The following is a 16,291-nucleotide window of genomic DNA, read 5'->3' as shown; positions in this document are numbered from 1 at the left end:
CTGTTTTTTAAAATTGTCAAACCATTGGCTTTTGTGATTTCCTGCTTCATTTTCAATACATCATACTGTGTTATAATTGAAATTTGAGATGAATGCTTTGACAGATTTGCTTTTTTAACTCCAACATTGATACCCCTCACTTGAAAAGGAAAAATTTACTGAAATATCTTATTTGTTTGTTCTTCTGTTTGCTGAAATGCTAAAACTTTTTCACTGTTCTACACTGGTGCTAACTGCCCTTCAGCTGAGGACATGTTTATCCCAGCTTTGAACAATTCTCAACTGTTAAAGCTGGTGTAGCGCCTGAATTCAGTATTCTTTATGGACTTATTTTCTGTGCTATTGTAGAGTATAATCACTCAAGCTGCAGCTGATCTTATGAAGGACCAGTTTAGTCAACTTTTACATAACATAACAAAGATGGGTAGTGACTCGCAGCTACTGCCTGAATGAAGTAATGCAGAGTCATAGAGTCATTGAGAAGTACAACACGGAAACAGACCCCTCGGTCCAAATTGTCTATCCTAACCCAATCTAGTCCGATTTGCCAGCACTTGGCCCCGATCCCTCGAAACTCTTCCTATTCATTTACCCATCCAGATGCCTTTTAAATGCTTCAATTGTACCAGCCTCCACTACTTCCTCTGGCAGCTCAATACACGCACCACCCTCTGCATGAAAACTTTGCCCCTTAGGTCCCTTTTATATCTTTCCCCTCTCATGCTAAACTTACTCCCTCTAGCTCTGAACTCCTCCAATTTAGGGAAAAGACTTGTCTATTTATCCTATCCATGCCCCTCATGATTTTATAAACCTCTATAAGGTCATCCCTCAGCCTCCAACACTCCAGTGAAAGCAGCCCCAGCCTATTCAGCCTCTCCCTATAGCTCAAATCCTCCAATCCTGGCAACATCCTTGTAAGTCGTTTCTGAACCTTTTCAAGTTTCCTTCTGATAGGAAGGAGACCAGACTTACACACTGTTCTAAAAATGACTTAACTAATGTCCAGTACAGCCGCAACATGACCTCCCAACTGCTATACTTAATGCTTTGACCAATAAAGGAAAGCATACTAAAAGCCTTCTTCACTGTCCCATTTGCCTGTGACTCCACTTTCAAGGAACTATGAACCTGCACTCCAAGGTCTCTTTGTTCAGCAACACTCCCTAGGACCTTCCCATTAAGTCAAGATTAGAGTGGTGCTGGAAAAGCACAGCAGGTCAGGCAGCATCCGAGGAGCAGGAAAATCAACGTTTCAGGCAGAAGCCCTTCATCAGGAATGTTTTCTGATGAAGGGCTCCTGCCCGAGACGTCGATTTTCCTGCTCCTCAGATGCTGCCTGACCTGCTGTGCTTTTCCAGCACCACTCTAATCTTGACCCTTACCATTAAGTGTATAAGTCCTGCTCTGATTTGCATTTCCAAAATGCAGCACCTCCCATTTATCTAAATTAAACTCCATCTGCCACACCTCAGGTAGAATACTTATTTAATTTGGAAGTCCTGAAAATAGTTGGCTATGGATAGAATGTACATTTTGCTTTTACAGTCAGCGCATCATCCCAGTTTTACGTGGGCACTAGTATTTTAGATTTTGGAGGGAATGTGTCAACTAGCCCTATGGGTAGGATTTGCACTAAATGTAAAACCATATTAGTTTCATTGTACAGTGGGTGATGGAACAAGGGACCTGCATCATCAATTAATGTAATCTGAGGTTCTGTCCAGCTATGACCTTGACAGCATGTGCAGGCATAAAACACATGCCTATCATATTGAAGTTTTGCCAGTAAAGCTCAGAATACAAATGTTCCAGTTCGGAAACAGCGAGCAATATACCACAGTAAATCTTGACCATGATAGACAGCCAGCTAGGTATGTTGAATTATCATGAAATGATATTGCATTTTTAATCAAGCAGATGTAAATTAATAAAATTAAATTTGCATTTACTTATGTTTTAGTAAATATTATCTACTGCTTGCAGTAAGCTGTTCATTTTATTTACGTGTAATTTGTTGCCTAATTTAGATTTTGGAAACTCTCCAACCATAGGACCTGTCCGAGGAGCATTCATAGATTTTGGGGCAGCCAAGCAGCGTGAGATCAGTTCAAACATGGCTAGTAAACAAAAGTAGGTAACTGGAGCTAACAGTTTACGTGCAAACAATTGCATGCCAGCAAAAACCCACAGATATTTGTGGTGAAATTAGAATCTACATTGCAACAATTTAATACTTGTTTGAATATGGGATTTCTAATTATTTCTTCATCAAAGACTCAAACAAAACCAAAACTTTCCACTCTGAAAAATGACAGATAAACCTGTTCATATGTGAAAACAGGCCTGGAAGTCAACAATATAGCTTTCTGACTGCCAATACTTTTCCCGAATTTCAATATGGTTGAGAAAAACACATTTTGTTGAAGCTCTCCATCTTGTCCTCATCAGGATCTTTCACAAGAATACAAATTCAAGGCAAAAGCCAACATTTATTCTGCCTACAAGGAGAGTGCTGATTGATTGGCAGGTAGATTCAGATTTATAGAGGCATTAATGATCATAGCTGCAGAATGAGTTTAGATCTGAATTTTAAAGGGAACAGGAACTTTAGGAATGACAGGAGGCTAAAATAAAGTGAAGAGGTGGCTCTGTTAATTAACGATGGTAATAACACAATTCAGAGTGTTGACGCAACATGAGAAACAATTTGAGTAGACATTAAAAATGATAAAGGCAAGGAGTCATTTGTGGGAGTGGTGCACAGGTCTACAACAGTGCCTATATATTAGGGTGAAGCATAAAGTAAGGGATAATGAAAACCTGTCAGAAATCCATGGTACTAACCATGGAAAATTTCATATATACATGTTGTCTGGGAAAGTCAGATGGGCAAAGATAACCGAGATGAGGAACTCCTGAAATATTTTTGGGATAGTTCTAAGAACAGCATTTTCTGGAGCTGACGACAGCAAGGTATACCATTCCTGATATCGTGCAATAGAGGTAGGATTAATGAATTATCTCATTATGAAGCACCCCTGTCCCCAACACCCTCCCATCCACCCACCCACCAATGTTGCAGGGATCATAATATGAATGAGTTTTGATTCAGTTTGAGGGAGAGGAGTGGGTCTGAGACCATTTTCAAAATGTAAATAAGAGGAATTTTCACAGCTTGAAAGCAGAGCTGGCTCTAATGAAATGATAAAACCGTTTAAATAATATGCAAATAGAAATGGGAGGGGTGGAAACACTATCTGTGGTTAACTGGAAGTGTTAAACATAGTATCAAATGACAAGAAAAAGCACATAATTGTACCAAGACAGGTGATAGGCCAGAAGATTGGACAGAATATAAAGAAAATGAAAGAACAACCAAAAAGAAACAGTGAAAAGTTAAATAGTATGAAGCAAAGCCAACCATAAATATAAAAACAGGTACTTAGAGTTTGTGTAAATAAAATGTGAGACTGGAGAATGAATAATGGAAAACAAAGAAATGGCAGATGAATTGAAAAGGTATTTTGCATCAATCTTCACTATAATGGCTACAAATAACATCCCAGAAGCAGTAATAAGTCTGAAATGAAAAGCGAGGGATGGACTCCAGAATATTTCTAATACCAGAGAAGTGGTACTTAATAAATTGTTGGAGACTGCTCAGTGCCGGGTCCTCGTTGGCTTCATTTTAGGGTCTTAAAAGAAGTAACTTGTATTGTAGTTTACAAATTGATTTTAATTTTCTTAAACTCCGTTGTTTTGGGTACATCCCACTACATTAGAAAATAGTGAATGTAACTCCTTTATTCAGAAAGGAAGGAAAGCAGACTACAGGGAAAATGTTAAAGCTATTATTAAAAATGTTAACGCAGGGCACTCGGACAAGTTCAAGGTCATCACTTAGAGTCAACATGATTGTATGAAAGGGAAGTCATATTTGATCAATCTATTAAAACTCTTTGAGGAGGTAACATGCTGTGGTAAAAAAAGGGGAGCTGATGAATGTTCTGCAAGTAGATTTCCAGAAGATAGATAAGGTGCTACAGCAAAGGTTATTGCAGAAAAAAAAATGCTCATGATGTAGCAGGCAGTTTATTGGAATAGTCATAATGTCATAGAGATGTACAGCATGGAAACAGACCCTTTGGTCCAACTCGTCTATGCCGACCAGATATCCCAACCCAATCTAGTCCCACCTGCTAACACCCGGCCCAAATTCCTCCAAACCCTTCCTATTCATATACCCATCCATGCCTTTTAAATGTTGCAATTGTACTAGCCTCCACCACTTTCTCTGGCAGCTCATTCCATACACGTACCACCCTCTGTGAAAAAGTTGATCCTCAGGTCTCTTTAATATCTTTCCTCTCTCACCTTAAACCTATGCCGTCTAATTTTGGACTCCCCTACTCCAGGGAAGAGATTTTGTCTGTTTATTCCATGCATGCCCCTCATGATTTTATAAACCGCTATAAGGTCACCCCTCAGCCTCCGACGATCCAGGGAAAACAGCTCCAACCTATTCAACCTCTCCCTATAGCTCAAATCCTCCAACCCTGGCAACATCCTTGTAAATCTTTTCTGAATCCTTTCAACTTTAACAACATCCTTCCAATATGAAGGAGACCAGATTCGCACACAGTATTCCAAAAGTGACCTAACCAATGTCCTGCACAGACACAACCTTCCAACTCCTGTACTCAATATTCTGAGCAATAAAGGAAAGCATACCAAATAACTTCTTCACAATCCTATCTACCTGCGACTCCACTATTAAGGAGCTATGATCCTGCAATCCAAGGTCTCTTTGTTCAGCAACACTCCCTAGGACCTTATCATTAAGTATATAAGTCCTGCTAAGATTTGCTTTCCCAAACAAAGCACCTCACATTTATCTAAATTAAACTCCATCTGCCACTTCTCAGCCCATTGGTCATCTGATCAAGGTCCTGTTGTAATCTGAAGTAACCTTCTTCGCTGTCCACTACACCTCCAATTTTGGTGTCATCTGCAAACTTACTGACTATGCCTCTTATGCTCACATCCAAAACATTAATATAAATGATGAAAGTTAGTGGACCCAGCACCGATCCTTGTGGCACACCATTGGTCACGCTTCCAGTCTGAAAAACAACCCTCCACCACCACCCTCTGTCTTCTACCTTTGAGCCAGTTCTGTATCCAAATGGCTAGTTCTCCCTATATTCCATGTGATCTAATGTTGCTAACCAGTCTCCCATGGGGAACCTTGCCAAATGGCTGACTGAGTAGATTGAAAGTTTGCTGGAATGAGTCTTTCTCCGGTTGATAAGATGCAGTGAGTGGTGCAGGGATCTGTGTTGGGATGTCAACTGTATAAAATTTATGTAAATGACTTAAGGGTGCATATGGTTTTTTGCATAATTTTCTGATGATCAAAATACGGATTAGAAACTAATTGGGTCGAGGATATAAGGAGCCTACCAAAATTTATCGATAAGTGAGTCGGCAAAAATGTGGCAAATGGCATACAATTTGAGAAAATGTAAAATTGACCATTTTGGCAGGAAAAATGAAAACAAAGCATATTTTATAAATGGTGAGAAATTTTGGATCTCCAAGATGTGGAAGGATCTGGATGTTCTTGTGCATGAACTACTGAACAGTTGATTTGCGTATGCAAATTAAGAAAGGCAAGTAATTAGGAAAGCTAATTATGTTAACATTTGTCAAAAGGAGAATTGAATGCAAAAGTAGCTAGTTATGTTTCACTCATACAGAGTGCTGGTGAGAAAACACCTGAATTAGTTTGCAAAATGTTGGTCTCCTTATTTAACAAAGGATCTAAGCACATTGGAAGCAGTACAGAGAAGGAATAATGGACTGATACCACAAATAGGGGTTTGTCTTTTGCGGAAAGATTGGACAGACTAGGCTTGTATCTGCTCAAATTTAGAACACTAGAAGGTCATTCGATTGAAACATACAAAATCTTAATAGGTTCAATGTGGAGAGAATATTTTCTGTTAAGGGAGAATCTAGAGTTAGCACTCACTGCTTAAGAATTAGCATTGCCTTCTTAAAATAGGCTAGTTGAATGTTTTTCTGGCAGTGAATACAGAGCATTGTCTCCCTGAAAAAGTAATGGAAGCAGGGTCCTTAAATTTTTTTTTAAGGTTGTGGTATATAGATTATTGTTAGGCAAGGCATTAGAAGGTTTCAGGGTAGGCAGGGATGTGGATTTGAGGTTGCAATCAGATCAGCCATGATTTTATTGAATAGTGAAGCAGGCTTAAGGAGTTGAATGATCTATTCCTGCTCCAAATTCATATGGTCGCATATATATGTATGTGTAAAAGTTAATTTACTTTTTGTCCTTCTAAAGTTGCAATAAGTTTGGATAAACTATGGTGAAGGATGGATATTTACATTCTCTGATTGAGTATTTTAGCACTTCCAGTATTTGAAAGTGGTATAACATTAAAAAGAAGTGTTGAAACGTTTGGAGTTCCATGTATTGCAAGAATGATTGTACTGTAAATGTAATGTTTACACAATGTAAATGATACTTGTGAATTTCTTATTTTCTCCTTATCCGACTGACAAAACAATCTGAAGGATAGCATAAGACTGTCACAACGCAAGTAACGGATTTGTATAATTCATGTGTACATTTTTAAAATCAGCTTTCAAAGTTTTCCATTTCCACTAGCCTTGCCGGCTTTGATGAAACATGATTTTCAAACTCAGTGAGGTAACCATAAGCAATTTGCCTTTGAAAAGTGAATTATAAAATAGCAGGTTTTCATTATCAGTTTCTGGAATTATTTAGTTTTAAGACTGGCAAACGCAGAGTTTGCACTAAATCTAAATATAAAAATAGAAATAAATTTTCAGTCCATCGTAATAGCTTTAGAAATGAAAGTTCACACAAAAAATTTGGATGGAGATTTTTTAGCTCATTTACTTTCAACAAGAAAGAAAACCAGTGCTGGATAATGAGCACTCCATGAACTCATTACGTTGAAATAAGCCTGCCTTCTTCACATTGGTGGATATGTTAAAAGCCCTAATTTTGCATTTTGTGCAGAAAGCGCAGTGCGGAGTTGCTCCGACTGATTGACTTGGATTTCTCAGTTAGCTTTTCCATGCTTGATCTGCCTCCATTGAATGAGTACGATGTCTATATCAAGAATTTTGGACGCACAAACACCAAACAGGTATGTTAGGAATATTCCACATTTATTTATGGTCGTTAGAATACATTTAAATAAAATTGTCTTAATTTTTTTAATTCTAAAATTTGTTGAATTGAACAGGTATTCAAACATGAAGCTTGATGGACAACTTTGAGCAATAAGTTTAAATCATTCATAGCCTTTTAGTAAGTTTTGAGAAGATTTGTAGCTTGAGTTGAGGTTATCGCTGAGTTGGGAGGTTCATTTCCAGACGTTACCTACTAGGTAACATCTTCAGTGAGCGTCCAGGCGAAGCACTGCTGATAATTTCTGGAAATCTTCAAGACCATCAATAATACCCTTACTGGCATAAAATTCACTAAAGAAGAGGAAAACACCAACAAACTGCCATTCCTAGATGTCACAGTAGAGGGAACAGCGAATGGGGATCTTCAAACCAGCGTCTGCATGAAAACAACACATACGGACCAAATATTGAACTACAGCAGTAATCATCCCAACATCCACAAACAAAGCTGCATCAGAACATTATTTCAACGAGCCACCACACACTGCAGCACAGAGGAACTACGCAGAGCAAAGGAAAATTACCTGTACAGTTTATTCAAAAAGAATGGAAACCCAATGAATACAGTCCGCCGATTTCTGAGCATCAAACCCAAACAAGCAGACAAAACACATCCAGAAACCCGAGCCACTCTCCCCTGCATCAAGGACATCTCGGAAATGACTGCCAGACTACTCAGACCCCTTGGCATCATGGTACCCAACAAATCCACCAGCACATTAAAACAGCAGCTAATGAACTTGAAAGACCCTATACAGACAACAAGCAAAACTAATGTCATTTACAAAATACCATGCAAGAACTGTAACATACACTATATTGGACAAACAGGCAGAAAACTGGCCACCAGGACACATGAATATCAACTAGCTACAAAATGACATGACCCTCTCTCACTAGTATCCTTACATACAAGTAAGAAAGGACACCACTTTGACTGGGACAACACATGAATCCTCGGGTAAGCTAAACAGTGAGACAAACAAGAATTCCCAGAAACGTGGCATTCCAACCGGAACTCTATCAACAAGCACATCGAGTTAGACCCCATCTACCACCCCCTGAGAAAAAGAACAGGAAATGACACCACCAACCCAAACATATAAATAGAGAGCAGGAATTGTCAGCAGGGCTTCGTCCGGCGGCCCATTGAACATGTTACCTAATAGGGTGACAAAACATCTGGAAATGAACCTTTCAGCTCAGCATGGCCTTTTAGTTTTGTGAAATATGAAGTTAAACATGATTTCAGCAATTAAGTATTTTTGTTACTTTTTAATCCTCGTGGATTTTAGCCAGTATGATTCTAGAGTTCTTGTTGCTTATAGTGTGTGTAATATACATTGGTGGATGTGACATGGGAGAAACGAGTGAGTGAGGTTGCAGGGAAAGGTGATTTACAAGAAAATGTTTTTTTTTAAATAAATAGAAAAATAAATGTAAAAACAGAGAGACCATGTTGTTCATCAAGGAAACCCAGCGTGGATTTGTTCACAACATGGTATGTCGAAGTACTTCGCTGGAGTTTTTGAACAGGTATCATACATTGTTGGTGAATTAATGATGGTGTGTTGTATAAATTTCCAGAGTCGTAGATCTTATCTGATCTTGGTACAAAGTACACAATAGAACTTTGAAGGTGACGATACATAGAGGCAAGATTCAAAATCTTTGGTCAAAGATCTGGAAGGAGGTTTTCAGGATTTGGAATGTTCCACCTGAAAAGCTGGTACATAAATACTTTTGAAAGGGAATTAGATAAGAATTTGCGGATCAGCAACATACAATACAAAAGGCAAGAATCTGAGACTGGCTTGACAACTTTTTCCAAAAGCCAGCATGGGCATGACACACCTTGGGACCTCTCCCTACTCTCTAAGATTAGATTCCCTACAGCGTGGAAACAGGCCCTTCGGCCCAACCAGTTCACACCGACCCTCCGAAGAGTAACCCGCCCAGACCTATTTTCCCCTCTGATTAATGCACCTAACACTACGGGCAATTTAGTATGGCCAATTCACCTGACCTGCACATCTTTGGATTGTGGGAGGAAACCAGAGCACCTGGAGGAAACCCACACAGACAAGGGGAGAAAGTGCAAACCCCACACAGACAGTTGCCTGAGGCTGGAATTGAACCTAGGACCCTGGAGCAGTGCTAACCACTGAGCCACCGTGCCGCCCAAGTTTCCTTAATTCTGAAACTGCTATTGCAGTCAAACATAAACAAAAGAGTTTTGGAATATTTATATTAAAAATATGCTGAATTGTTGGAGATGCTATTGTTGGATTAAGAGGTAGGTCCGTGACTATTGGAGGAAGTGCAGTTGGCTTTCCTTGTGTCCTGGTCAATATTCCTTTTTCAACAAACATCGTGAAAAAACCAAGATCAACAGTCTCCATTCTTATTGCTGACTCTAGAATGACTCTCATCCAGATAGCATTTTGTTTTTGGTTACTTCAGATTGATTCACAAGTTAACTAGCTCCAGGTGAATATTTGAAACTAGAACTGTTGAAGCAGGTCTATCACCAATCCTCGTATGCTTGTTTGCAATAAAAGATGCTCTTCATGAATGAACTGACTCGGTTGAATTGTTTTTAAAAAGTTGAAATCGAAAATTTAGATTAAAGATTCACAAATTCACATTCACAAGAAAACTCTTGGTACCACTGAAATAAAATTATAATAAGAACAATGTGAAAAATGGCTGGGACATTCGGGTCCCAGGTGCTCCGGGTGCTCCGGTTTCCTCCCACAGTCCAAAGATGTGCAGGTCAGGTGAATTGGCCATGCTAAATTGCCCGTAGTGTCAGATAATGGGTAAATGTAGGGGTATGGGTGGGTTGCGCTTCGGCGGGGCGGTATGGACTTGTTGGGCCGAAGGGCCTGTTTCCATACTGTAAGTAATCTAATTTAATCTTATGCATGTAAGTAGGCATGTACTTAGCACGTGCATGGATATGGCCAAGAACTTAACCCAGTGTTTGTGTGTGAATTAGACATCAAGATTGCCTAATGAACCCAAATAGCATATTTTTGCGCAACAATTTCTTTGTAATTCAACATGTATTCAATGATGCTCTGATATTTGGAGGAAACATGCAGATTTGTTGGTCAATGTTAATTGACAGAATTATTTGAACACTTTAACATACAGATTATTGTGATAATGTCTTAAACTTTGAAAGAGTTGGGTGAACATGTCGGGAAGTATTTCAGTGTTCTAGGATGAATATATTAAATTGTTTTTGTAGAAAATGGAAGGAACAAGGTATTATACTGTGCTAGCCATAGTTTACAGTTTATTGTGTTATCAAAAGTTCCCACATACTGTTTTTATATAGATATTATTTTTGATTTATTTTAAGAGAGTTAACGTTCAATGTAATTTCAACAGTTGCTTGGAATGTATGCCTCACTTTGAACTAATTTTTCCTCCTGAATTGAACTATTTATCCAGAGAATGTGTCAAATCTTCCAAACATGTTGTTATCCAATAGTTATGCTGGCTGAAGTTTGACCTTCTCCGGAAGCATGTTGGTTTAAGTATTTAGTTTTTAACTTGGTTTTATTGTTCTTAGGCTTTTGTTCAGTGCAATGAAGACAATGTGGACCGAGACATTCAAACAGATGAAATTGAAACTGTTGAAAAGTGGACACAGCATCCAGGAGAGGGTAACTTGCTCTGTGGGGGTAAGCACCTTTTGTGAGCTTTGAGAAAACAAATATCTTACTTCACAAAGTAACTTTAAATTGCCCATTTGACTCTAAGTCCACAAACTGCCTGATGATGGTTTGCTAATTTGGTGGTACCTGACTTGGTCTTGAAATCTTTTAAATTTTTCTGTCTTGCTTTGTTCACAAAAGTTCACTTTAAAGAGACTGATGGCGATAAAAGAATGGAAACGTGTTGTTTCTTTCATAAAAGTTTATTACTTACAATTTAGCCTGTTTGGAAGGACAAGGTTACATACCGAAACACTCTTATCTATACTTTTCTCCAAGGCATAGACCATCCTGAATTGGGTATATATCATTGTTCCTGCTTCATTGTTGGGCCAAAACCCTTGAATACTCCACCTAACAGCTTTAGAAATGTACTTACATGCCTATATCACACAGATTGTTATGGTCTAAGAGGGTGGCTCATCGCTGTCTTCAAGAGGGTAGTTAGGGATGGGTGAGGTCTATGTCCCTTGAACAAATAAAAAGAAAAGTTGTTGATGGCCTAATGCCCATCATTGCAAATGGCTTTCACTTTATGGCCACCTGGCCCCTGTCCCTAATCTTTGCCTCTCCACAAAGATCTGGAAAGGTCAAGCCAAAAGTATTAGAAGTTGCTAGAGTGGAGATGTCGGAGAAATTAGCCCAATAAAGCAGAGACCACACAAACCAGATTGGGTGAAATTGATAAGCTGTTTATTTCCAGCGATATTGCTGGAAGAGAAGTTGACTAGGCTGACACAGAACTGACAGTCTGTACAGGTAGATCAAGAGTTCTCTTCCTCTAGCTGAGAATCAAGCCAGGTTTTATAGGAATCTTGTACAATGAGTTAACATGGGGAAAAATACAATGTGTTTGAAAATTAAGTAATGGTGATAACTGAAAAACAGTTATTGGAAGAATGTCCTGATTGTCGATATAATGTAACATCCTGGCAGAATCAATGAGTTCTTGATGGGATCAAGAGATTCCAGCTTTCTTCGCAGGTCGGTGAGAATGTCTCTTTTGAAACAGTAAGGGGTTTCCATTGTTCCTGTCCTATGAGCGAGATTTTCTGGTGCCTCTCTGTCTGATCTGTCCTTTGTGTGGCTTTGGTATTGCTGGGTTATGAAACTGCCCTCGGGGCTTTGGGACAGTTGTGTAGACTAGGCCCAGGAAGCTTATTGTTAGTGTCTGTGACTGTGGTCACGTCTGGATTCTCCTGTCAGCCTGTTTGGCCAATGCTGAGGCATTTTGGGTGTTTCTGGTATGGTTTGGACAGGTTTGATTTCCTATGTTCTGTGTGGGCATGCTATAGGTAGATAGGGTGGCAATTCTTTTCCCACAGGAGATAAGGGAAAGACTGCATTTGTGGAAAATGACTCCAAGCTGATACAGACATGACAGACTGAATGGCCTCCTGTACCATAACAATTACGTGATTCTGATTAGAGATGAGTGGACAATGGTATGAGGGTGGGTGTGAATATTGGTTGTTCATATCAGAAGGTGAGGTACCTGAAGAAAGAGGAACGAGTGTAGCTGCAAGGTTTGTTTTGAAGAGTGCTCTCTGGTTCTGAGAAAACGCATTTATGCTGCTGACATTCTTAACCTGTGCCATATCTGTCTGCTTGTCTGGAGAGGGTGCTGCCTTCTTCCTGTGCTCAGGAGAAAATCTCTTCACTTCAGTCACTCAGATCCTGCAGTAGAACCTCCAGCCAAGAGTGAGAAATGTGGGATGTGATTTTGTTTGTTTGAAGTGCCACCTTCACATTGAGAATGCATTCCATTGTGTTGTGTGACACTATCAGCATGCTAAATTGAACAAACTTTGAACACATTTAGCAACTCAAGTTTGGGCATCCATGAGGCATTGTTGGCCATCACCAGCAGAATTGTACTCCCAACACAACCTACAAACTCATGGCCAGGCATATCCTCCACTCATCCATTACCATCAAGCCAGGAGATCAACCTTGCTTCAATGGAAAGTGCAGAAAGCATGCCAGGAACAGCACCAGGCATACCTAAAAATGAGGTTAACCAAGGACAGCTACCAAACAGGGCAACGTACATGCCAGATAGCATAAGCAGAAAGTGATAGACTGACTCGAAAGTCCTGCCACATGCAGTTGTAAATGGAGGTGGACAATTAAACAGCTGTCTGGAGGAGGAGGCTCTGAAGATATCACTTTCCTCAATTATGGAAAAACCTAAAAATCAGTGCAAAAGATAAGGCCAAAGCACTCTCTGCAATCACAGCAATTAGATTCTCTCCACTTGATATCAAGAAACAGTTGCACTGGATATTGCAAATTCAATGCCCTGACAGCAAACCAGAGTAATACTGAAGACTTGTGCTCCAAGCTCTTCCAGTAGTTACAAAACTGACATCTATTCAGCAATGTGTAAAATTGCCCAGGCATGTCCTGTACGCAAAAAGCAGGCCGAATCAAACCTGGCCAAATCCTGACCTCCCTGTCTACTCTCGATCATGAGTAAAATGATGGAAGGTGTCATCAACAGTGCTATCAAGCAGCAGCTGTTCACAATAACCTGCTTAGTAACCAGTTTGGGTTCCGCCAGGGCTGCTCACCCCCCCCCGACCTCATTACAGTCTTGGTTCACACATGGGCAAAAGAATTCCACAGGTGCAGTGAGATGAGATGAGCATTGACATTATAGTAATCATCAATGGTGGCTCATTGAAATAATGTTCTAATGCAGCTTTGTTTGTGGATGTTGGGTTGATTGCTTCTGTAGTTCAATATTGGGAAATTATGCCACCCCAGGAAATGACATCACCAACCTAAATGCATAAATAGAAAGTGGGCTACACCACCAGTGCTTCATTCGGAGGTTCACTAAAGGTGTTATCTAGAATGGTGACGAAACATCTTAAGACTAACCTTCCAGCTCAGCAAGCAAATCTATATCCAGAAAATTGTTATGGGTGTGGATCATGGATTGGCAGGTAGCTATAAGAGAGTGTAGCTATTGAGTTGAGGGATTAAGGTTTGCATGGAAGATATTTGAGCCATTGGAGTGGATGGAGGGGGACAAGTTAGCACGTACGTGAGACTGTGAGCTTGGTTGGCAAGGTCATGAGAGGTGGGTGGAGACCATTAATTGGCATGGTTGGGCATATGGAGTATATGAGGCAGTGAGGGATGTGAAAGGTGAGAGCTGGAGTGTTTTTGTTTTATTTTCTTTGCAGTTAGAATCGAGACTCATAGCATAGGCTAGTCTTTTGCCAGTAGGCCTTCATACTTTGCAGTATCTGAATTCTTTCCGTGGCATCTCTGAAGCCTGACCCCATCTGGAATGAAAATTCCAACTTCTGTAGTTTTTTTTTCCTGAGTCATGTAATGTTCCAATTCTCCAATACTGACTTGGGAGTGAAGATTCAGGCCTTAAGGGATAACGATAGACTGACATGTCTTTGCATTTCTTAATGAGGTGGGCTTTTTTTAGCATGTGCCATTTTGTGGGGGATATTTTAAAATTAGTGCTCTCTCTGGTGCATGAAGAAAGCTTCCATGGCATAATTTTGAAGAACAGAGAAGCAGACATTTGGACATTGCTGTTTGTAGTGTGATGATGCTGCTCCTTTAACTGGGTTATGTTGGCCTTGGTTATTTTTTAGGAGGTCATAAAAATACAGGTTTGGAAATGTCTGGGCTGATCTACTTCAGGAAGCTTTTAAATTTAAAAAAAAACAACACTTGTGCAATGAAAGGAAGGTGGCCAGTTCTCCCAGATCAGCTTATCTCTAGTTTTGTTTTGTTTTAGCAGTCTCGTTGTTCAGAGAAAGTAATCAGTCAGTTTTGAGGCTGCTCGTCAAAGAAACAGCTACAAGGAAGAAGGTGTTCCATGCTGAATCTCTCTGCCATCTCATTCTCTGACCCTCTCCTGTATGACAAAGATGTTGGATTTTACCTTTTCTGCCATGGGGCGTTTATGGGGATTGTTGCAGGAATTTGGAACAGCATCATTAAGTTGGGACAATCTGTTGGGTTTTCGGATAGATTAAGTTATTCTATATTCTCTTTATTGTTCATCTTTCATTTGGTAATCTTGCAAATAAATTTTGTTTTGTTTAAAACTAAGTGGCTGAGCCAGCTGCATCACTCCTGGAATATCCACATTACACCGACTTAAAATAACTCACAAAGTTAGGATCTGGGCTACTTTCTTGAAATATTTTGAGGGGGTCTGGCCTGGTCTATAACTTAGACTTTTTATATTCATTTGTGGGACTTGGGTGTTGCTGGCTGGCCAACATTGATAGCCTAACCCTATTTGCTCTTGAGAAGATGGTGATGAGCTTCCTTCTTGAATCTCTGGATTGACCCACAATGCTGGTAGGGAGGGATTTCCAGGATTTTGACCGGATGTCTGTGAAGGAACAGCAGTATGTTTCCAAGTCAGGGTGGTGAGGGGCTTGGAGGGGAACTTGCAGGTGGTGGTGTTCCCAAGTACCTACTGCCATTGTCCTCCCTAGGTGGAAGTGGTCATGGTTTGGAAGGTTCTGCAGTGCATCTTGTAGGTCGTAGACACTGCTGCTCCTGAGCGCTGTTGGTGGAGGAATTGAATGTTTGCAGATGTGCCAATCAAGTGGGTTGCTTTGTTCTGGATGGTGGCAAGCTTCTGAGTGTTGTTGGAGCTGCACTCATCCAGACAAGTGGGGAGTGTTCCATCACACTCTTGACTTGTGCCTAGCAGATGTTGGATAGACTTTGAGGTGTCAGGAGGTGTGTTACTCATCGCCGTATCCCTAGTGTCTGACCTGCTCTTGTAGCTGCTGTATTTATGTGGCGAGTCCAGTTGAGTTTCTGGTCAATGGTAACTGCAAGGATGTTGACATCGAAGGATTCAGTGATGGTAATACTGTTGAATGTCAAGGGCGGTGGTTAGAGTATCTCTTCTTGGTGATGGTCATAGCTTGGCATTTGTGTGGCCTGAATGTTACTTGTCACTTGCTGACTCAAGCCTGGATATTGACCAGATCTTGTTGCATTTGAGCATAGACTGCTTCAGTATCTGGTGAGTCATGAATGGTGCTGAACGCTGTGCAATCATTGGTGAAAATGCCAACTTCTGACTTTGTGACAGAAGGAAGGACATTGATGAAACAGCTGAAAATTGTTGGGCCTAAGACACTATACTGAGGGACTCCTGCAGAGATGCCCTAGAACTGAGATGACTGACCTTCACAAGCACAACCACCTTCCTTTGTGCCAGGCATGACTCTAACCAGTAGAGTGTTTGCCCCCGATACTCATTGAATCCAGTTTTGCCAGGGCTTCTTAATGCCATACTCTGTCAAATCAGCCTT

General features: G+C 40.2%; 1 protein-coding gene across 6 annotated transcripts in view; it reads left to right on the top strand.

The window, feature by feature from the left end:
- The window catches only part of dync2i1 (dynein 2 intermediate chain 1), a 106,787-nt gene that overhangs the window by 48,697 nt on the left and 41,799 nt on the right, over positions 1-16,291 (top strand). For all 6 annotated transcript variants that reach the window (XM_043690684.2, XM_043690685.2, XM_043690683.2 and 3 more), the window contains 3 exons: positions 2,031-2,133; positions 7,073-7,202; positions 10,832-10,943. In XM_043690684.2, coding sequence (XP_043546619.1) covers positions 2,031-2,133; positions 7,073-7,202; positions 10,832-10,943 — 345 coding nt within the window. The remainder of the gene's footprint in view (positions 1-2,030; positions 2,134-7,072; positions 7,203-10,831; positions 10,944-16,291) is intronic.

The sequence above is a fragment of the Chiloscyllium plagiosum genome, unplaced genomic scaffold, assembly GCF_037043375.1.
Source record: "Chiloscyllium plagiosum isolate Xiang-an unplaced genomic scaffold, Cpla_swu_hap1 HiC_scaffold_5, whole genome shotgun sequence".
NCBI lineage: Eukaryota > Metazoa > Chordata > Chondrichthyes > Orectolobiformes > Hemiscylliidae > Chiloscyllium > Chiloscyllium plagiosum.
Note: the sequence above shows the minus strand (reverse complement) of the source record. Positions and strands in the feature narration are given on the sequence as shown.